Below are 25,041 nucleotides of genomic sequence, written 5' to 3' on the forward strand. Positions count from 1 at the left end.
CATTTTCTCTGCCCAAAATCTCCTTAAGCTGATAAGCAACTTCAGCAAAGTCTCAGGATACAAAATTAATATGCAAAAATCACAAGCATTCTTATATACCAGTAACAGACAAACAGAGAGCCAAATCATGAATGAACTTCCATTCACAATTGCTTCAAAGAGAATAAAATACCTAGGAATCCAACTTACAAGGGATGTAAAGGACCTCTTCAAGGAGAACTACAAACCACTGCTCAGTGAAATAAAAGAGGACACAAACAAATGGAAGAACATACCATGCTCATGGATAGGAAGAATCAATATCATGAAAATGGCCATACTGCCCAAAGTTATTTACAGATTCAATGCCATCCCCATCAAGCTGCCAATGAGTTTATTCACAGAATTGGGAAAAACTGCTTTAAAGTTCATATGGAACCAAAAAAAAGCCCGCATCTCCAAGACAATCCTAAGTCAAAAGAACAAAGCTGGAGGCATCACGCTACCTGACTTCAAACTATACTACAAGGCTACAGTAACCAAAACAGCATGGTACTGGTACCAAAACAGAGATATAGACCAGTGGAACAGAACAGAGTCCTCAGAAATAATACCACACATCTACAGCCATCTGATCATTGACAAACCTGAGAGAAACAAGAAATGGGGAAAGGATTCCCTATTTAATAAATGATGCTGGGAAAATTGGCTAGCCATAAGTAGAAAGCTGAAACTGGATCCTTTCCTTACTCCTTATACGAAAATTAATTCAAGATGGATTAGAGACTTAAATGTTAGACCTAATACCATAAAAACCCTAGAAGAAAACCTAGGTAATACCATTCAGGACATAGGCATGGGCAAAGACTTCATGTCTAAAACACCAAAAGCAACGGCAACAAAAGCCAAAATTGACAAATGGGATCTCATTAAACTAAAGAGCTTCTGCACAGTGAAAGAAACTACCATCAGAGTGAACAGGCAACCTACAGAATGGGAGAAAATTTTTGTAATCTACTCATCTGACAAAGGGCTAATATCCAGAACCTACAAAGAACTCAAACAAATTTACAAGAAAAAAACAAACAACCCCATCAAAAAGTGGGCAAAGGATATGAACAGACATTTCTCAAAAGAAGACATTCATACAGCCGACACATGAAAAAATGCTCATCATCACTGGCCATCAGAGAAATGCAAATCAAAACCACAATGAGATACCATCTCACACCAGTTAGAATGGCGATCATTCAAAAGTCAGGAAACAACAGGTGCTGGAGAGGATGTGGAGAAATAGGAACACTTTTACACTGGTGGTGGGATTGTAAACTAGTTCAACCATTATGGAAAACAGTATGGCGATTCCTCAAGGATCTAGAACTAGATGTACCATATGACCCAGCCATCCCATTACTGGGTATATACCCAAAGGATTCCAAATCATGCTGCTATAAAGACTCATGCACACGGATGTTTATTGCGGCACTATTCACAATAGCAAAGACTTGGAATCAACCCAAATGTCCATCAGTGACAGACTGAATTAAGAAAATGTGGCACATATACACCATGGAATACTATGCAGCCATGAAAAAAGATGAGTTTGTGTCCTTTGTAGGGACATGGATACAGCTGGAAACCATCATTCTTAGCAAACTATCCCAAGAACAGAAAACCAAACACTGAATATTCTCACTCATAGGTGGGAACTGAACAATGAGATCAGTTGGATCCGGGAAGGGGAACATCACAAACTGGGGCCTATCATGGGGAGGGGGGAGGGGGGAGGGATTGCATTGGGAATTATACCTGATGTAAATGACAAGTTGATGGGTGCTGATGAGTTGATGGGTGCAGCACACCAACATGGCACAAGTATACATATGTAACAAACCTGCATGTTATGCACATGTACCCTGGAGCTTAAAGTATAATAAATAAATAAATAAATAAATAAACAAAAAAGGAAAACATACTTCAGAATATCATCCAGAATAACTTCCCCAACCAACAAGACAGGCCACTATTCAAATTCAGGAACTACAGAGAACCCTGGAAAGATACTCCATGAGAAGATCAACACCAAGACACATAATCATCAGACTCTCCAAGGTCGAAAAGAAAGAAAAAATGTTAAGGGCAGCTAGTGAGAAAGGACAGGTCACCTACAAAGGGAAGCCCATCAGAATAACAGTGTATCCCTCAGCAGAAACCCTTCAAGCCAGAAGAGACTGGGGGCCAAAATTCAACATTCTTAAAGAAAATAAGTCCCAACCCAGAATTTCATATCTGGCCAAACCAAGCTTCATAAGTAAAGGAGAAATAAGATCCTTTTCAGACAAGCAAATTCTGAAGGAATTCATCACCACTAGGCCTGCTTTGCAAGAGCTTCTGAAGGAAGCACTAACTATGGAAAAACAAACAAACAAATGAAAATGTTACCAGCCACTGCAAAAACACACTGAAGTACACAGACCAGGTACACTATGAAGCAACCACATAAACAGTCTGCAAAATAACTAGCTAGCACCATGATGACAGGATTAAATTCACAGACAACAATACTAACCTTAAATGTAAATGAGCTAAATGCCCCAATTAAAAGACATAGGATAGAAAGCTGGAAGAGCCAAGACCCATTGGTATGCTGTCTTCAAGACGCCCATCTCATATCCAAAGACACACATAGGCTCAAAATAAAGGGATGGAGGAAAATTTACCAAGAAAATGGAAAACAGAAAAAAGCAGGGGTCACAATACTAGTTTCTGACAAAACAGACTTTAAAGTAACAAAGATCCAAAAAGACAAAGAAGGACATTACATAATGGTAAAGGGTTCAATTCAACAAGAAAAGCTAACTATCTTAAATATATATGTACTCAACAAAAAAGCAGATTCATAAAGCAAGTTCTTAGAGACCTAAACAAGAGACTTAGACTCCCACACAATAATAATGGGAGACTTTAACATCCCACTGACAATATTAGATCATCAAGATAGAAAATTAACAAAGATAGTGAACCTGAACTCAGCTCTGGATCAAGTGGACCTGATAGATATCTACAGAACTCTACACCATAAAATAACAGAATATACATTCTTCTTATCACCACACATAATCAAACACTCCTCAGCAAATGCAAAAGAACTAAAATAATAACAGTCTCTCAGACTACAGTGTAATCAAACTAGAACTCAAGATAAAGAAATTCACTCAAGACCACACAACTACATGAGAATTGAACAATCTGCTCCTGAATGACTTCTGGGTAAATAATGAAATTAAGACAGAAATCAAGAAGTTCTTTGAAACTAATGAGGACAAAGAGACAACAAATCAGAATGTGTGAGATGCAGCTAAAGCAGTGCTAAGAGGGACATTTATAGCACCAGACAGATTTATAGCTGAATTCTACCAGAGGTACAAAGAAGATCTGGCAGCACCATTTCTACTTAAGCTATTTCAAAAAACTGAAAAAAAAAGACTCCTCCCTAACTCATTTTATGAGGCCAGCATCATCCTAATAGCAAAACCTGGCAGAGATGTTACAAAAAAGAAAACTCCAGGTCAATATATCCCTGATGAACATCAATGCAAAAATGTTCATTAAATACTGGCAAACTGAATCTAGCAGCACATCGAAAAGCTTATCCACCATAATCAAGTTGGCTTCATCCCTGGAATGCAAGCTTGGTTCGACATATGCAAATCAATAAATGTGATTCATCACATAAACAACTAAAGAGAAAAACCACATGATGATCTCAATAAATGGCAAAAAGGCCTTTGATAAAATTCAACATCCCTTTATGTTAAAACTTCTCAATAAACTATGCATTAAGGGAACATACTTCAAAATAATAAGAGCCATAGATGACAAACCCACAGCCAATATCACACTGAATGTGCAAAAACTAGAAGCATTTCCCTGGAAAACTGGCACAAACAAAGATGCCCTTTCTCACCACTCCTATAAAACATAGTACTGAATGTTCTGGCCAGGGCAATCAGGCAAGTGAAAGAAATAAAGGGTATCCAAATAGGAAAATAAGAAGTCAAATTATCTTTATTTGCACATAACATGATCCTACATCTAGAAAATTGTCTCAGCCCAAAAGCTTCTTAAGGTGATAAGCAACTTCAGCTGTCTCAGAATACAAAATAAATGTGCAAAAACATTACTCTACACCAACAACAGGTGAGACAAGAGCCAAATAATGGATGAACTCCCATTCACCATTACTATAAAAAAAAATTTTTTTAAAACCCTAGGAAGACAACTAACAAGGGAAATGAAAAATCTTTTCAAGGAGAACTACAAATGTGACTGCTCAAGGAAATCAGAGAGGACACAAACAAATGGAAAAACATTCCATGCCCATGGATAGGAAGAATCAATATTATTTAAATGGCCATATTGCCCAAAGTAATTTATAGATTCAATGCTATTCCCATTAAACTACCATTGGCATTCTTCACAGAACTAGAAAAAACGATTTTTAAATTCATATGGAACTAAAAAGAGCCTGAATAGCCAAGGCAATCCTAATCAAAAAGAAAAAAGCTGGAGGCATCATGCAACCTGACTTCAAGCTATACTACAAGGCTATAGTAACCGAAACAGCATGATACCAGTACAAAAACAGACATATAGAACAATGGAACAGAATAGAGAACTCGGAAATAAGACAGCACACCTACAACCTCTGCTATTTGACAAACCTGACAAAAGCAAGCAATGGAGAAAAGATTCCCTATTTAATAAATGGTGCTGGGAGAACTGGTTGGCCATATGTGGACAACTGAATCTGGACCCCTTTCTTATGCCATATACAAAAATCAACTCAAGATGGATTAAAGGCTTAAATGTAAAACCCAAAGCTATAAAAACCCTAGAAGAAAATCTAGGCAATATCATTCAGGACGTAGGTACAAGCAGAGATTTCATGATGAAAATGTTAAAAGCAATAGCAACAAAATCAATAATTGACAAATGAGATCTAATTAAAGAGTTTCTGCACAGCAAAAGAAACTATTAATAGGTGAACAGACAACCTAAAGAATGGGAGAAAATTTTTGCAATCTACCCATTTGACAAAGGTGTAACATCCAGAGTCTACAAGGAACTTAAAAAAATGTACAAGGAAAAAACAAAAAACCCCATTAAAAAGTAGGCAAAGAACATGAACAAACACTTTTCAAAAGAAGACATACATGTAGCCAACAAACATGAAAAAACACTCATCATCACTGATTATTAGAGAAATGCAAATTAAAACCACAATGAGATACCATCTCACACCAGTCAGAATGGTGATTATTAAAAAGTCAAGAAACAATAGATGCTGGTGAGCTTGTGAGAAAAAGGAGCTTTTACACTGTTGGAGGGAGTGTAAATTAGTTCAACCTTTGTGGAAGACAATGTCGCAATTCCTCAAAGATCTAGACGCAGAAATACCATTTGAGCCAGCAATCCCATTACTGGGTATATACCCAGAAGAATATAAATAATTCTATTATAAAGATACATGCATGCATATGTTCACTGCAGCACTATTCACAATAGCAAAGACATGGAATCAACCTAAATGTCCATCAATGATAGATTAAATAAAGAAAATGTGGTACATATACACCATGGAATACTATGCAGCCATAAAAAGGAATGAGATCATGTCCTTTGAAGAGACATGGATGGATCTGGAAGCTGTTATCCTCAGCGAACTAACGCAGGAACAGAAAACCAAACACCTCATGGACACATGGGGAAAACAACACTCACTAGGGCCTGTCAACTGGGGGTTGAAGGGAGGAAGAGTTCCAGGAAGAATAGCTAATGGATGCTGGGCTTAATGCCTAGGTGATGGGATGAGATCTGTGAAGCAAACTACTATGGCACATGTTTACCTGTGTAACAAACCTGCACATCCTGCACGTGTACCCCAGAACTTAAAATAAAAATTGAGGGGAAAAAATAATAATATGTCAATATTCATTCATTAATTGTAACACATGTACTAAACTAGTGTACAATGTTAACCACAGGGGAAACTGTGTTGGGGGAGTGGTATATGAGAATGCTCTATATTATCTTTTCATTTTTTCAGTAAATCTCAAATTGCTGTAAAAAATAAACCTTTTTTCTTAAAAAAAGACTCCCCTCATTCATCTCTCATTCACGTAATTCTGATTGCCTCCAAATAATAAATACTGTTGTTAGTTTCTTGTATGTATATCTCCAAAGATTTTAAAAATTTATACAGAGTATAAGCAAATAATAATACACATATATTTCACTTCATATTTTGTATACAAATTATACCACAGTGCATATGCAATGTTATGTATCTTCCTTTCCTTATTTGACAATATAGTTTGGAGATCTCTACACATTAATATACAAGGAACTTTCTCTGTCTCTCTCTCTCTCTCTCTATGGCTATATGGACTCTACTGTTTGAATACTGCACAATTTATTTAACCAGTCACCTGTCATGATGTTTTAGGTTGCTTGCAATCTTTTAGTACTGCTATGCTTCAAAGAATAACTTTGCAAATCTGTTATTTCATTTATAAGAAGGCATATCTACATGTTAATTCCTGGAAAAGGAAGTAAGTCCAGGGTCAAAGGAGGGCAGTTCATTTGTATTTCAGAAAAATATTGACAAACTAGTCTCTATAGTAATTGTACCAATTGATAGTCCACCCAGAAATACATTAGAGTGCCTCACCAACCCAATCTGCTATCATACTTTTGGGTTTATTTAATCTGATACATGAAAATCACTATCTTAGTAGCTTCATTTTTTATTGATCTTGTAAATATTTGAAATATTTAGCTCTGACAGTATTTTATTTTGAAGGAGAAAAGATCAAAGCTAAACTCCAAAACTTCACAGTTTCCATGAGGATCTATTATTCATACATTAAAGAATTTCACAAGTATTTATATTGTCAGCATTAACAGCTCATGGTATAATAAATTCCAAAAATGCATTTTTGTTGCTACTACTCTTACATGTTTTCGATGTGCCTCCATTTAGCTAAAAATAGCTTCTAGTTCTAAAAAGGCTCCAGGAATCTACAACTCCTGGGGCCATCCCATAAACAGCTATTTCAGGTCAAGAGGAAAATCCAGGATATATGAGAAGAATTTCAGTTTTCTCAAGAATGCAAGAGTGTATCTTTAAATAGAGCTTGCCACATTAATTCCCTACTTTTTCTGGTTCATAAAATAAAAACCCTATATACCACTTGACTATTTCAAGTCACAAGTATACGTAATTCATTTGAATACAACTTTCATACAAAGATTAAAAATTGATTTGTTCATTCCTTATACTATATCCAATGGTAAAAAATTATTTGAAGCATTAGAATCTCACGATTCTAAGCTATTAAAGAAAAAATCAACCCCAAAGCTAGCAAAATACAAGAAATAACCAAAATCAGAGCTGAATGGAAGGAAATCAAGACACACAAAAACATCCAAAAGATCAATGAATCCAGAAGCAGGTTTTTTTTTAAAGTGAATAAGATAGGCCACTAGCTAGACTAATAAAGAAGAGAGAAGATCCAAATAAACACAATTAGAAATGAAGAAGGAAGTGTTACCACTAACCCCAGAGAAATAAAAACAACCATCGGAAACTACTACAAACACCTCTATGCACACAAACTAGAAGAGATGCATACATTCCTGGACACATACACCCTCCTAATACTGAACCAGGAACAAATTGATTCCCTGAACAGACCAATAACAACATCTGAAATTAAATCAGTAATAGTCTACCAACCAAAAAAAAAAAAAAAAAAAAAAAAAAAAAAAAAGCCCAGGAGCTGATGGATTCACAGCTGAATTCTACCAGATGTACAAAGAAGAACTGGAACTATTCATAGTGAAACTATTCCAAAGAATTGAGGAGGAAGAATTCCTCCCCAATTCATTTTATGAGGTCAGCATCATCCTGATACCAAAACCTGGCAGAGAGGCACACACAAAAAAATTCAGGCCAATATCCATGATGAACACCAATGCAAAAATCCTTAACAAAATACTTGCAAACCAAATTCAGCAACACATCAAGAAGCTAATACATCTTGATCAACTAGGGCTTCATCCTTGTGATGCAACGTTGGTTCAGCACATGCAAATCAATAAATGTGATTAATCACATAAACAGAACTAAAGAAAAAACCATGTGATTATCTCAATAGATGCAGAAAAGGCTTTTGATAAAATTCAACCTCCGTTTATATGAAAAACTTTCAATAAACTAGGTATTGAAGGAATAGACCTCAAAATAGGAGCCATCTATGCCAAACCCACAACCAACATCATATTGAATGGGCAAAAGCTGGAATTATTCCCTTGAAAACCAGAACAAGACAAGGATGCCCTCTCTCACCACTCCTACTCAATATAGTGTTGGAAGTCCTAGCCAGAGCAGTCAGGCAAGAGAAAGAAATAAAGGCATTCTAATAGGATAAGAAGAAGTCAAACTATCCCTGTTTGCAGATGACACGTTTCTATATCCAGAAAATCCCTTAGTCTTGACCCAAAAGTTCCTTCAGCTGATAAACAACTTTAGCAAAATTTCAGGATACAAAATCAATGTACAATCACTAGCTAGCATTCCTATACGCCAACAACAGCCAAGCCAAAAGCCAAATCAGGAACATAATCCCATTTACAATTCACACACACACACAAACACACACACAAAATTCCTAGGAATAAAATACATAGGAATACAGTTAACTAGGTGGTGAAAGGTCTCTACAATGAGAATTACAAACTGCCCAAAGACATAAGAGATGACAAAAAGAAATAGAAGAACATCCCATGCTCATGGATTGGAAGAATCAGTATCAGTAAAATGGCCATACTGCCCAAAGCAATTTACAGATTCAATGCTATTCCTATCAACTATCAATCACGTTCTTCATAGAAATAGAAAAAAATTATTTAAAAATTCATATGGAATCAAAAAAGAGCCAGAATAGCCAAGGAAATCCTAAGCAAAAAGAACAAAGCTGCAGGCATCACATCATCCAACTTCAAACTATAATACCAGGCTATAGTAACCAAAACAATAAAAGAAATGAAAAAGGGGCAGTAACTACAAATAAAGAATAAGAAATAATAAGAAAATAATGCTCTGAACAACCTCATGCCAACAGCTTTGAAATCTTGGATGAAATGGACACATTATTACAAAAATATATTTTACTAAGATTGACTCAACAAAAGCAAAAGGTTCTGTAACTAATAAATTGAAACAGTGTCTTCCCACAAAGATATGGCCAGATGATTTTCTAAGCAAATTGTACCAAACTTTCAAGAAACAGAGAAAAACTTAATTTTATACAATGTTTTAGAAAGAACCAAAAATTAAAGTATATTTCTCAACTCATTCTACAAGGCCACAGTGACCTGTAACCACAATCTGACAAAAATATTAAAACAAATATAGGCCTATTTCTATTATGAAAATTGATGTAGCAATTTTTAACTAAATGTGAGTAAATTAAAACAAACAGCTTTTCTTTATGCTGAGTATGTGATCAAATCTTATTAAATGTTCCTTTGAAATATGAAGTAAAATACAATTCTCTACTTGAGAATTCTTGCAAAATCCTTGCAAAAACATTAGAAGGTAGGGGCTGTTATTATACCCAATTTGTAAATAAAGAAACTAAAGCCCAGAGAAGTTAAGTAACTTATCCAAAATAACACAGCTAGTAAATATTGAAGCCAAAAGAACAGCATGGTACTGGTACGAAAACAGGCACACAGATCAATGAACCAGAATAGAGAGCCCAGAAATAAAGCCGCAAACCTACAACAATCTGATCTTTGATAAAGCTGACAAAAACAAGCAATGGGAAAAGACTCCCTATTCAGTAAATGGTGCTGGGATAACTGGCTAGTCATATGCAGAGTACTGAAACTAGACCCCTTCCTTATGCCATATACAGAAATCAACTCAAGATGTATTAAAGACTTAAATGTAAAACCCAAAACTATAAAAACCCAGAAGACAACCTAGGGAATAACCATTCTGGACATAGGAATGGGCAAAGATTTCGTAACAAAGATACCATAAGCAATTGCAACAAAGGCCAAAACTCACAAATGGGATCTAATTAAACTTAAGAACTTCTGCACACCAAAAGAAGCTATTAACAGAGTAAATGGACAACTTACAGAATGGAGACAAAATTTGCAAACTATGCAGCTGACAAAGGTCTATTATCAAGCATCTATAAGGACCTTAAATTCACAAAAAAAAAAGTCAAATAAGCCCATTAAAAAGTGGGCAAAGAACATGAACAGACACTTCTCAAAAGAAGACATACATGTGGCCAAAAAGCATAGGAAAAAAAGTTCAATATCACTGATGATTAGAGAAATGCAAATCAAGTGCCAATGAGGTATCACCTCACACCAGTCAGAATGGCTATTATTAAAAAATCAGAAAATAACAGATGCTGGTGAGGTTGCAGAGAAAAGGACACACTTATACACTGTTGCTGGGAGTGTAAATTAGTTCAACATTGTGGAAAGCCATATGGCAATTCCTCAAGGAGCTAAAAGCAGAACTACCATTCAACCCGGTAATCCCATAATTGGGTGTATACCCAGAGTAATATAAAGCATTCTACCACAAAGACACATGCATGCAAATGTTCATAGCAGCACTATTCACAATAGCAAAGACATGGAATCAACCTAAGTGCCCATCAATGACAGATTGAATGTTCACTGTCAGCATTATTATTTAACAGAGTGTCAGAACTTCGGATGAATTTAACAAGATATGAAGAAGACAAGAAAATAAAATAACAGATATAAACATGGGGAAAAAATAGAAGAACTCTTTTGGGAAGTTGTAGGCCCAAGAGTCACTAATAAAAAATGTCTAATGTAGAATTAATATGAGAGCTTTGTGAGTTTTGTGATATAAAACAAATATATAAAAATGAATAGCTTTTGTCTACTCTATCAACAAAAATCGAAAAAATAGTCTATTCATGGTAGAGGCAAAACTGATAGTAACAAATTTAACAAGAATGGCATAGAAACATATTTAAGTAAAACTATTACATCTTATTAAAGAACATATAATAACATTAAAAATGAAACAGCATACCATGTTTTTGAATAAAAAGACTTAACAATATTCAAAAGACAATATTACTAACATTTTTAATTCTCTAAAAATTAGTTTGTAAATATAATGCAATTCAAATTAGAATCCTTGTTGGCATTAGAGGTGAATGTAATCATCTTAAAGTTTATATGGAAGAATAACTTCCTCTGAATATGTAGGAAAGATGTAACAAATACAGAGAGAAAAACTTTTACTAGGTACTTCTTGGAGCCTATGGATTAGAGGTAAATAAAATTATATTAAAGTTAAAATGAAAGACTAACTGTCTGCAAATATGTATTTAAAAAGTAAGAACGGTGGAGACAGAAAGGGTTTAGCACCTAAAAAAATATGCTAATAAGTCATATTCAAATCAATGTATTATTAATGGTGCATCAAAAAAATTAGTGGAACAGAAGACAGAACATAGTAATAGTTGCTAGTACAGACAGTTCCTGACTTATGGTTCAATATGATTTTTTGACTTTATGATGGGTTTATCAGGATGTAACCCCATCATAAGTTGAGAGGCTCCTTACCAATTATGATGGGGTTCTGGTTTCTACTGAATGCATATTTCTTTAACACCACAGTAAAGTCAAAAATTTGTAAGTCGAATCATGGTAAGGTGGGATCGTCTGCTGTGTTGCCAGCATTAAATGCATTTTTTTACTTACAATATTTTCAAGTTAGGATGAGTTCATTGGGACATAACCCCACTGTAAGTAAAGGAGCATCTGTATATATTAAAATTTTAACATATAACAGATAGTAGTTCTATCTAGTGAGAAAAGGATAAATTATTTAATACATAATACTGATACAGTTGGAAAAGAGTAAATCTGGACCATTATATCTTGCACCATATTACAGATAAATTCTAGAGGGGGCCGGGCGCGGTGGCTCAAGCCTGTAATCCCAGCACTTTGGGAGGCCGAGACGGGCGGATCACGAGGTCAGGAGATCGAGACCATCCTGGCTAACCCGGTAAAACCCCGTCTCTACTAAAAAATACAAAAATCTAGCCGGGCGAGGTGGCGGGCGCCTGTAGTCCCAGCTACTCGGGAGGCTGAGGCAGGAGAATGGCGTGAACCCGGGAGGCGGAGCTTGCAGTGAGCTGAGATCCGGCCACTGCACTCCAGCCTGGGCGACAGAGCGAAACTCCGCCTCAAAAAAAAAAAAAAAAAAAAAAAAAAAAAAAAAAAAATTCTAGAGGGGAGGGGGAGCAAGAAGGCCAAATAGAAACCACGAGCAATCATCCGCCCTGCAGGAACAACAAAATTGAACACCTATCCACACACAAAAGGCACCTTCATAAGAACCAAAACCAGATCAGCAATCATAATACTTGGTTTTAACATCCTACTGAAGAAAGAAGCACTGAAGAGGGCAGGAAAGATAGTCTTGAATTTCCAGTGCTACCCCTCCCCCCATCCTTTGGCAGCAGACCTGTGGCAGAGAGAGAATCTGTGTCTTTTGGGGAGGAAGACCGCAGTGACTGTGGGACTTTTCATCGTAACTCAGTGCTGCTCTCTCACAGAAGAAAGCAACCAGGGGCAGAATTCAGACAGTGTTCACAGAGGGAGCATTTGGACCAGCCCTAGCCAGAGGCAAATTGTCCATCGCAGTGACAGGTACCTGAGTTCCAGCAGGCTCCACCACTACTGGCTAAAGTGCTCTGAGGTCCTAAGCAAACTAGAAAGGCAGTCTGGGACACAGGAACTGCAATTCCTGGGCAAGTCCTGGTGCTGTGCTGGACTTGCAGCCAGTGGACTTGGGGTGCATGTGATCTAGTGAGCTGAGGCATTCAAGGGAGTGCTTGCATCACCCCTACCTCAACCCCAGGCAGTGCAGCTCACAACTCTGGAAGAGACTCCTTTACTCTGCTTGAGGAGAGGAAAGAGGAAAGTAAACAGGACTTTGTCTTGCAACTTTGATACTAGCTCAGCCACAGTAGAGTAGGGCACCAGGCAGAATCTCGAGACCCCTTTTTCAGGCTCTAGCTCCTGGACAACATTTCTAAACACACCCTGCGCCAGAAGGGAACATGGTGCCTCAAAGGAAAGGAACCATTTCTGGCAGAATTCACCTGCTGACTAAGAACTGAATAGTCAGCAGTGGTAGCAATATAGTGGTAACCATACAGTACTTGACACAGGCCTTGGGTGAAACCCAGAACTATGCTGGTTTCAGGTGTGATGTAGCACATTTCCAGCATTGGTGGCTATGGGAAGAGACCATTCCTGCTTGAGGAAAATAGAGGGAAGAGAAAGGAGACCTTGTTGTTTTAGCTTGAGTACCAGCTCGGCCGCAGTGGCATAGAGCACCAAGCAAGCTTCTGAGGTCCCTGATTCCACGCCTTAGCACCTGAACAGAATTTCTGGACCCTCCCTGTGCCAGAGGAGAGCCCGTGGCCCTGAACGGAGAGACTAAGGAGTGGCAGCATTAATCACAAGCTGAATGAAGAGCCCTTGGGCCTTGAGTTAACAGCGGTGGTAGCCAGGCAGTACTTGTTGTGGCCGGGGCACTAGTGGCCATGGGGAGATATTCCTCTTCTTGAGGAAAGGGGAAGAGTGGAAAGGACTTTGTCTTGTGGCTTGGATGTCAGCTCAGCTATAGTAGGATAGAACGTCAGGTAGATTACTAAGCTTCCTGACTCCAGGCCCTGGCTCCTGTACAGCATCCCCAGACTTGCCCAGGGCCAGAGGGAACTCACCGCCTGAAAGGGAAGAGCATAAACCTGACTGAATTAGCTATCTGCTGATTATAGAGCCCTGGGGCCTTCAGTGAACATCAGCAGTAGCCAGGCAGTGGTCACTGTAGGCCTTGAGTGAGACCCAAATGAAGTGCTATGCTGGCTTTGGGTCTGACTCAGCACAGTTCCAGTGGTGGTGGCCATAGGATTACTCGTATCACCCCCTCCCCAGCTGCAGGAAGCTTAGCACAGACAGAAACACTCTGTTTGGGGGAAGGTAAGGAAAGAGAACAAGAGTCTCTGTCAGGCAATCCCGGGAATTATTGGATCTTACCCAAGTCCACCAAGGTGGTATATCTACAAGTCTGCAAGACCCACAGTATTACTGAGCAGGTGGTGCCCTCTAAAGCAGGTATGGCTGCAATGACCAAAGACTTAGATCATAACACCCAAGTCTCTTCAAATACCTAGAAAGTCTTCCTAAGAAATATGGATACAAACAAGCCCACACTGTGAAGGCTACAATAAATACCTAACTCTTCAATACCCAGACACCAACAAAGATCAAGATCATCCAGGAAAACATGACCTCACCAAACGAACTAAATAAAGTACCAGGAATCAATCCTAGAAAGACAGAGATATGTGACCTTTCAGACAGATAATTCAAAATAGCTGTTTTGAGGCAGCTCAATAAAATCCAAGATAGCAGAGAACAAATTCAGGATTCTATCAGATAAAATTTAACAAAGAGACTGAAATAACTAAAGAGAATCAAGTAGAAGTTCTTTAGTTAAAAAATGCATTTGACATACTAAAGAATTCATCAGAGTCTACTAACAGCAGAATTGATCAAGAAGAAAGAATGGGTTATAAGATATTATTTGCAAGCTTCATGGTAAACCTCAAACCAAAAAACATACAACAGATACACAAAAAATAAAAAGCAAAAAATTAACATAACACCTGAGAAAATCACCTTCAGCAAAAGGAAGAGAAAGGGAAGGAAAGAAGAGAGAGAAGACCAGAAAACAAATAAAGTGGCAGGAGTAAGTCCTTACTTATCGATAATAACATTGAATGTAAACAGACTAAACCCTCAATTGAAAGACAGAATAACCAAATGAATTAAAAAATAAGACCCCATGATTTGTTGTCTACAAGAAACATACTTCACCTATAAAGACACAATAAACTGAAAGTAAAGGGATGGAAAAAAATTCCATGCAAATTGACACAAACAAAATAAAATGCACAAAAAACTATATTTATACAATACAAAATAGATTTCAAAACAAAAACTATAAAAAGAGACAAAGAAGTCATGACATAATGATAAAGGGGTTGATTCAGCACTAGGATGTAATAATTGTATATATGTATGAACCCAAGACTGGAGTACCCACATATATAAAGCAAATATTACTAGAGCTAAAAAGGGAGATGGACTCTAGTACAATAATCTAGTACAACAATAGAAGTGTAGAACAAATGGACCTAATAGAAATTTAAGAAACATTTCATCCAATGGCTACAGAACACACATTCTTCTCAGCACATGGATCATTTTCAAGGATAGACCATGTAAAGCATCAAAACAAGTCTTAAAACATTCAAAACAATAGAAATAATATTAAATATCTCTCTGACCAAAATGGAATAAAACTAGATATCAAGAACAAGAGGAATTTTAAAAACCATACAAATGTGAAAAATTTAAAAATGTGTTCCATAGCCAGTGGGTCAATGAAGAAATAAGGAAGTAAATTTTAAAATTTCTTGAAACAAATTAAAATGTAAACACAACATAGCAAAACCTATGGGATCCAGCAAAAGCAGTACAAGAAGAAAGTTTATAGCAACAAGCACTTACATCAAAAAAGTAGAAAGCTTCAAATCAACATAACAATGCATCTTAAAGCATGAGAAAACCAAGTCCAAAATTAGAAGAAAAGAAATAAAGATTGGAGCAAAAATATATGAAATTGAGACTGAAGAAAACAATATAAAAGATCAACAAAATGAAAAGTTGGTCTCTTGAAAAGATAAACAAAATTAACAAACCTTTAACCCAACTAATAAAGGAAAAAAAAAAGAGAAGACCCAGATAAATACAATCAGACATGAAAAAGGAGACATTACAACCAATACTGCACAAATTCAAAGGATCATTAGAGGCTACTATGAGCAACTATATGCCAATAAATTGGAAAACCTAGAATAAATGAATAAATTCCCAGACATAGACAATCTACCAAGATTGCTCAATGAAGAAATCCAAAACCTGAACAGGCCAATAAAAAAAAGGGAAGCAAGGATGGTCCAACATATGCAAATCAGTGTGCTACATTATATTAACAGAATGAAGGTCAAAAACCATATGATCATTTCAGTTGATTCTCAAAAAGCATTTGATACAATTCAACATGCCATTGTGATAAGAACCCTCAAAAAACTGGGTATGGAAGGAACATATCTTAACATAATAAAAGCCATATAAAAGAGGTCCACATTTAGTATCATACTGAACAGGGAAAAACTAAAAGCCTTTCCTCCAAGTCTGGAACACAACAAGGATGCCCACTTTCACCACCATTATTCAACACAGTGCAGAAAATCCTAGCTAGAGCAATCAGACAAGATAAGGAAATAAAAGGCATCCAAATTGGATTGGAAAGGAAAAAGTCAAATTATCCTTGTTTGCAGATGACATAATCTTATATTTAGAAAAACCTAAAGACTCCATAAAAACTATTAGAACTAATAAACTAATTCAGTAAAGTTGCAGGATATAGAATCAACATACAAAAACCAGTAGCATTTCTATATGACAACAGTGAACAATCTGAAAAAGAAATCAAGAAAATCATCCTATTTACAATAGCTAAAAATAAAATAAAATATCTAGGAATAAACCTAACCAGAGAAGTAAAAGTTCTCCAAAATGAAAACACTGATGAAAGAAATTGAAAAGGACACACACAAAAGGGAAAGATATTCCAAGTTCATAGATTGGAAGAATCAATATTATTAAAATGCCCATACTACCCAAAGCAATCTACAGATACAATGCAATCACTATCAAAATACCAATGTTATTCTTCACAGAAATAGCAAAAATAATCCTAAAATTTAGATGGAATCACAGAAGACCCAGAATAGTCAAAGCTATTCTGAACAAAAATAACAAAACTGGAGAAATCACATTACCTGACTTCAAATTATACTACAGAGCTGTAGTAAACAAAACAATGGGGTACTGACATAAAAACAGACACAGAGACCAATGGAACAGAACAGAAAACATAGAAACAATTTCATGCATCTGCATTGAACTAATTTTTGACAAAACTGCCAAGAACACAGGTTGAGGGAAGACAGTCTCTTCAGTAAATACTCCTAGGAAAACAGGATATCCATATGCAAATGAATAAAACTAGATCCCTATCTCTCACATATACAAAAATCAAATCACAATGGATTAAATACTTAAATCTAAGACCTCAAACTATGAAACTACTAAAAGAAAACATTAAGGAAACCCTCCAGGACACTGGACTGGGCAAAGGTTTCTTGAGTAATACCCCACAAGCACAGGCAGCCAAAGCAAAAATGGACAAATGGGATCACATCAAGTTAAAAACATTCTGCAGGAATCACATCAAGTTAAAAACCTCCTGCACAGCAAAGGAAACCATCAACAAAGTGAAGAGACAACCCACATAATGGGAGAAAATATCTGCAAACTATCCATCTGACAAGGAATTAATAACCAGAATACACAAGCAGCTCAAACAACTCTATAGGAAAAAATTTAATAACCTGATTTAAACAAATGGGAAAAAGATCTAAATAGACATTTCTCAAAAGAAGATACACAAATGTCAAACAGGTATATGGAAACGTGTTCAACATCACTGATGATCAAAGAAATGCAAATCAAAACTATACTGAGATATAATCTTACCGCAGTTAAAATGGTTTTTATCCAAATGACAGACAATAGAAATTCTGGCGAGATTATGGAGAAAAGAGAACACTTGAACACTGTTGGTGGTAATATAAATTAATATAATCACTATGGAGAACAGTTTGGAGGTTCCTCAAAAAACTAGATGTAGAACTACCATATGGTCCAGGAATCTCACTGCTAGTTATAATACTGAAAGAAGGAAAATCAGTATATTGAAGAGTTACTTACACTTCCATGTTTATTGCAGCACTATTCACAATAGCCAAGATTTGGAAGTAACCCAAGTGTCCATCAACAAATGAACGGATAAAGAAAATGGGGTAAATATACACAATGGAGTACTATTTAGCCATAAAAAGAATGAGATCCAGTCATATGCAAAACACGGATGAAACTGGAGGTCATTATGTTAAATGAAATAAGCCAGCTAGAGAAAGACAAATTTTGCATATTTATTTGTAGAAACTAAAAAATATTAAACCAATTGAACTCCTGGCAATAGAGAATAGAATGGTGGTTACCAGAGTCTGGGAAGGGTGATGGGGCAGGGTTGGGGGGATGGAAAGTGGGGAGGGTTAATGGGTACAAACATATAGTTAGGGTGAATAAAAGCTAGTATTTGATAACACAACAGGGTAACCACAGTCAACAATATTGTACATTTAAAAATAACTAAAAGAGTGTAACTGAATTGTATGTAATACAAAGAAAGGATAAACGCTTGAGGCAGGACACCTCATTTACCCTGACATGATTATTATACATTGTATGCCTGTACCAAAATATCTCATTTATCCTATAAATATATACTCCTATTATGTACCCAGAAAAATTTAAAAGAAAAAATTTCAAATAGCTGTCTAAATTTTTTAAATAAAATCAAAATAAATTCTATATGTATTAATGACTCACTTGGGAAACAAAACCCAGGATACTGTATGTACTATCTAGGAATGGGACGACTTTAATAAGACTACCCAGAAACAATACAAGATAATAATTGATTATACCAAAATTAAAAACTTCGATATGGTAAAATTTACGATAAAAAGTCAATAGATAAATTATACATTAGAAAAAAATTGAATATAGAATATAATACCTATACTGTATAAAATTTGCTATAAAATTATCAAGAAAAATTCCAATAATGCAATAGAAAATTTCCAGAATCTATGAATAGGTAGTTCTCAGGAGAGAAAATAAAAATATATGATTATTTTAAATTTTATCTGATTTTAAAATTTTTATCTGTTGATACTGCTACAAAGTTAATATGATGACTTGTTATCTTCTCTTCCAACACTAGGTTCTCTCCAGATTTCCATAGTCTGTGGTATGTTTCCATGATTAAAGACTCCCAAACACAGGAGGTTCAGAACCCTTTCTGACTTCTTTCTCTTCCATGTTTACCAGACAGATGTTCATCTCCCTGGTCTTGGGTAGTCACCTCAACCCTGATTCTATCTCACCCTTCCCACTGGGCCACGGAGAAGGCTAAATAGACACAGTGGGACAAGCATGAGCATTGAAGTCCAACCAGTTTTGCTTTTACTTTCTGCCATTTACTAGGAATGTAGTACCAGTTATGATACTTTGTGGGCCTTGGTTCTCTCTGCTGTAAGATAGGATAATTATACATGCTTTTCGTGGTCTCTATAAGAACAGATAGAAATAATTCATATAAAGTGTCTAGCATACTTAGGACTTAAAAAATGTGAGTTCCCTTCCCTACTTCAGCTTCTTATGGTTAGTCTTGGGATTGGGATACTGGCAAAGATATTTTCAAAATGGCTACCTGGCTCCAGTGTCTTGATGTTTGAAATACTCTATTGATTAATAACAGATTTTTCTAAAACTCTGCTTTTGTGATATCATTTTTCTGATTACCTATTTTATCGATCCCTTACTACCTCCAGGGAAAATTACAAATTGCTTACATTTACTGTCAAGACACTCATTCCTCTGAGGTGGAGACAAATTTTAAAACCTTGCCTAAGATGCTTCAAACACTTTAAATTTTTTCATTTGGAAAAATGAAGGATTGCCTACAAATCTGGATTCACCTTTACAAGGAAACATAGTAAAGCACAGACATACCAAAGTAAATTTCACTTTAGTTTTCTGAAATCTTACACTGCAGTTGAAATGTCTTTTATATATCCACTTAAGTCTTACCACACTAAATGGCAAAACTGGAAATGACAGCAAGTATTGACCACAGGCACAGTTATCACCATAGTGATACTAATAATTAAGCATATTTGCAACCCAAAATAATTAAAACAAGATTTTGTTGTAATTTTAAGTAAAAATGTAAATATTTCCTCATGTAGTTATATAACTAGTCACCAACAACAGCAAAAAAGACTTTTCTTTACCTAGTACTTCTTTTTCCAAATCATAGCATCTGGTTTGCAAGTTTACTTCCTGTTGTCTAGATGTCTGAATCTGCTGAGATCTCAATATGGCTGCATCTGACAACAATTTCAGATTTTTCATTTCCTTTTCAAGGCATACTTTATTTCTCTGGGACACTGTCAAACTTTTATTCAGTATGTCTATTTCTGTAAAAAGAATTCAAAGTTTACAAATAGCCAATAATTGAATCATAAAACATATCTCTAAAGATTGATTAGCTTCTTTTAGAAAATTAATAGTTGAAAGGCAATATGACATTTCTGAGATTATAATGACATCTAACTAAAAAGTTAAATTTAAATTCAGTAGTCATTCTGAAAATGATGTTTTATTGCTACATGATGCATGAAATCTTTTAACAGTATTTTTTTTAGCTTTTAAACTGCATTAAGTGGTAATACAGCCTGCTTTTTAAATACTCACATAAATGAATAATATAAGATCTGTGTAATGTTATGGGTTTTATTGAAATTTTTCTTTAGGCAACATGATTCAGAAAAGTAAATTTAAATGTTCTAGCATGAGCTGGTTGGGTGGCATTTCTAAGGGGTTAACTAGGATACATTCTCTACAAATTATGAAGACAGATTTTAGGAGTAGAGTGGACTAGAAGGATGTAGTGTCTAAAACTAATAAATTTATAGGCAGAAAGCATAGTTAATAATACCTTAATTATTTTAATAGTACTGTGTCCCCCCAATAAGACCAGAATTCATCATAATAATCATGTCATTATTCTATTTAGATTGTTTAATAAAAATGTCTTTATAGCTCTACTTAGATTTAAATGTGCCAATTTTATATAATTTCATGAGAAATGCATGAAGCATATTATCCTTTGGAATAATTAACAAGCTACCTGTTCATCAGTCTTTTCTGCACTATTGCCTTAAACGATCATTAAAACACATGAACACATACTCAACAAAGATAAAATAAGTGCTATAAAATTTGTACAACCACAATTAATTGAATTGATGAGCATGTGATTTACATGAAAATTTTGACAGTCTGCTTTTTCAGACATTTCAATTGGAATTCCCTTCTTTGGTTAGCCCATCCTCGACTATGTGATAGGTTTAACATGTGATGAGATGTCAAAAGTGGTTGGTTTCGTTTATTGCTCTTGGTGCCACCAGAGCAGAAACAGCAACCACGTGGGCCAGTGAAGACCACAAGTAGAGATACATAGGACAGACATGCAGTAGAGGTAATATGGCCAGGAAATGGTTATAGGAGAAGTAAAGCAGAGAGCTAGAACAGAGCACAGGAAAAAGAGCATGTTTTAAGGGATTGTGATGAGGAGGATCAGGAATGTAGTACAAGGAGATAAAAGCAAAATATCTTTCCATGGATAGAAAGCATGTCTGGGAGAAAAAGTGGCATTTGTGATAGACCTGGGGAATAAGCACAAGGGGCCTGGCACCTTCTCTACATTTAGTTCCTGCTCAAAATGGAAAACCTAGAGAAATAAATTGCAGGAACCAAGTAAGTGGGATTTTAATATAGTCCAATGATTATTTTATGTGGGAATTTTTTTTCCTCAAAATAGCTATATGCTACTAAAAACTTACGACTATGCACCAATTTGTGTGAGGAAAACTACTAACACACAGTACATAAAATTTTTTAAAGAATGGGGTTAAAGAAAATAAGGAGGTTAGTTTCCCTATGTACCTAAAAAGTCTTTCTGTGTATTTTTGTAGCCAAAAAGGTGGCTCCTTAAGGTTGAATAAACTATAACATACCAAAACCATATCTATGTTTAAGTCAAAATGACACTGCACAGCACCACACACATGCTGTCACCTATTTATCATTTGCCAAAATGACACTGCTTAGGTTAGCAAGCTGACTCTGTTAGCATATACTATACTCTAAAATAACTACCAATGGCAATGTGACTTTCTATCTTACATTAAAAGAATAAAAACCTGCAATACAAATTTATTTGTGAAATATATTCTAAGACATGGAAAAGTACATCAAGATTTCAAAACTAACAAAAGCTACAACATTCCTAACACAGAGTTAGGAAAAAGTAAACTCAATGGAGATGAATTAACTTACCTTTTGCAAAATAAACACTCCTTTGCCTATGGCAATCCCAGTGTCAAAGATTCAATTCTACCCTTGTCATTATACAATTCCATACTTGTCAGACATGTGTCCTGATTTGGGGTTCAGAAATTAAGATTCCCCACAAGGTCAACCTATACTGGTCATTGTATCCACCTTGAACTTTTCCTGTCTCAGCACCATCCCATGAAGAAGGTCCTCCTATCCTCATATATTCAGCTATCATGGCTCAAATGTTACCTCTGTGCAGAAATCTTTTTGGACCTGATCTGGATGTGATCTTCATCTTCCTGGAACTCACAGCAATTTACATCATTTGTGTTGCACTGATCACATGCATACATGTGACCTACTACTGGACTATAAGTTATTTTAGGCCATAGATAGTATCTTATTCATTTCTATTTCCCCCATTATTTCTACCATGATGTCTTAGGATTAACAAGAGCCCAATAAATGCCTAATAAATTAGTAAAGGCATTGCTGAGCAAAATTTCTAGATTGTTTTTGATATACCACTAGCTGAAGATCCTGAGTATGTGTTTATCTGTCTTCATTTCAGAGGCAAGCATTTTGAGCCCCACATTTTTAAATGTCAGAGTAGGATAGGCAGTTAAAACACATATCCAAAAGAAACATTTTTAATTGAATAAATGAATCGATCAATTCTATCCCTAATTTAATCAATTTTGTGAAAAATGTGGACTACATTTCTAAGCCTAATTCTAGATTTGAATTTTAAAAGTTCAACAACTATTCAGTCAAAAGTTGTTTGGGGAGTGGAATTCACCTGATAAGTATTCTGCCTTGGTAAAAATATTTTTCCTGAAATTTATTTTATTAAAATAAGTATGCTCTTGTTTAAGAAAATTTCAACTATAAAAACTTCATTTTAAAAAATGTCAATTACGTAAAGTGATAATCATTTGCTAGAATAGGAAATATTTCACTCATACCTGCTACTCAATATTCAGCATACATTAACAGCAAGAAAATATTAAGAAACTCCCTTTTCTAGGAATGTTATTTTAGTTTTGGACTTTGATTTTAAAGCCTAATTTTAACATGCAAATCTTTTAAAGTAACTGAATAATATTGTGCAATATATATGGGGTTTACTACATTTATTAGTTTGCTAGGGCTGCTGAAAGAAAGTACCACAGATTGAGTGCTTAAACAACAGAAATTTATTTTCTCACAGCTCCAGAGACTAGAAATCTGAGATCATGGTGTCAGCAGGATTGGTTCCTTCTTGGACAGCGAAGGAAGGATCTGTTCCAGGTCTCCCTCCTTAGGCTTGCAGGTGGCTGCCTTTTCCCTGTGTATTCACATGGTGTCTGTAGGTGTCTGTGTACAGATTTCTTCTTCTTATGACACCAGTCAGATTGGATTAGGGGCTACCCTAATGACCTCTTTAAAAACTTTATCTCCAAATACAGTTACTGTAGGAAGTACTGGAGATTAGGACTTTAACATTTCAATATATGAATTTGAGGAGGGGGACACAATTCAGCCCATCACACTATATTTTAGAATACTTGTTATTTAAAATGTTTGTACTATTATCAAAATTTATAGCCAATACATGTTTTTAGCTTTTAGAATAAGTATTATCACATAATTCACTAGCTAATGCAAATACAATTATTACTATTAAGCTATGCAATCAATTTCTTTACCTTGATAAGTTTTTTTCTTTGTTTTTCTATTAGTCCTGTGAGCTTAGGCAAATGAACTCAAAATTATGCTAGGTCATTATATTATTAGGAAACCTCTATAACTTTATTATCAAGGCATTCTGATGTTACAAACACAGTGTGATTCTTAATTCACAAAACGTCACAGTTTTATTACAATAATAGGGAAAAAGACTCAGTGACCAGATTTACTAAATAAAGAAATCAAAAAATCAATAGCTGGTGGCTCACGCCTGTAATCCCAGCACTTTGGGAGGCCGAGGCAGGTGGATCACCTGAGGTCAGGAGTTCGAAACAAGCCTGGCCAATATGGCAAAACCCTGTCTCTACTAAAAATACAAAAATTAGCCGAGGGTGGTGGCATGTACCTGTAGTCCCAGCTACTCTGGAGGCTGAGGCAGGAGAATAGCTTGAACCTGGGAGACAGAGGTTGCAGTGAGTAATCATGCCACTGCACTCCAGCCTGGACAACAGAGCAAGACTCCATCTCAAAAAACAAAAAACAAACAAAAAACAACCTAAAAAACTTTTTATTTTGAAATAAGTATAAATTTACAGAAAGTTGCAAAGAAATGTGTAGGGAGTTCCTATTCAACCGTAACGCCACCTCACTTCTTCCCTGGTTGACATTTTGTATAACTGTAGCACACTGTCAAAACTAGAAAATTGCATTGGTAAAATCCACAGAACTCACTCCGATTTTACCAATTGTATACACACTCGTGTGTGCGTGTGTGTATGTATAGTTCCATGCAATTTTATCATAAATGTAGCTTCATTACATATCAACACAATCAAAATACAGAATTGCTCTATTACCACAAAGTTGATCCCTGCAATTCCTTTATAGCCAAACCTACCACTATCCCCACCATCCCTAATCCCTGGCCACCACTAATCTGTTCTCAACACTTATAATTTTGTTCTTATAATTTTCTTATTTCAAGAATACTATATAAACAAAATCATATCTTATGTAAACTTTTGAGACTATTCTCACTAAGCATAATTTAGCTGAGGTTCATTCAAGTTGTTA

General features: G+C 35.7%; 1 protein-coding gene across 1 annotated transcript in view; it reads right to left on the minus strand.

The window, feature by feature from the left end:
* The window catches only part of LEKR1 (leucine, glutamate and lysine rich 1), a 240,862-nt gene that overhangs the window by 102,385 nt on the left and 113,436 nt on the right, over positions 1-25,041 (minus strand). Inside the window, exon 6 of the mRNA XM_008008604.3 lies at positions 20,190-20,375. Within this exon, the coding sequence (XP_008006795.3) occupies positions 20,190-20,375 (186 nt within the window). The remainder of the gene's footprint in view (positions 1-20,189; positions 20,376-25,041) is intronic.

This window comes from Chlorocebus sabaeus, chromosome 15 (genome assembly GCF_047675955.1).
Source record: "Chlorocebus sabaeus isolate Y175 chromosome 15, mChlSab1.0.hap1, whole genome shotgun sequence".
In the NCBI taxonomy this organism is placed as follows: Eukaryota; Metazoa; Chordata; class Mammalia; order Primates; family Cercopithecidae; genus Chlorocebus; species Chlorocebus sabaeus.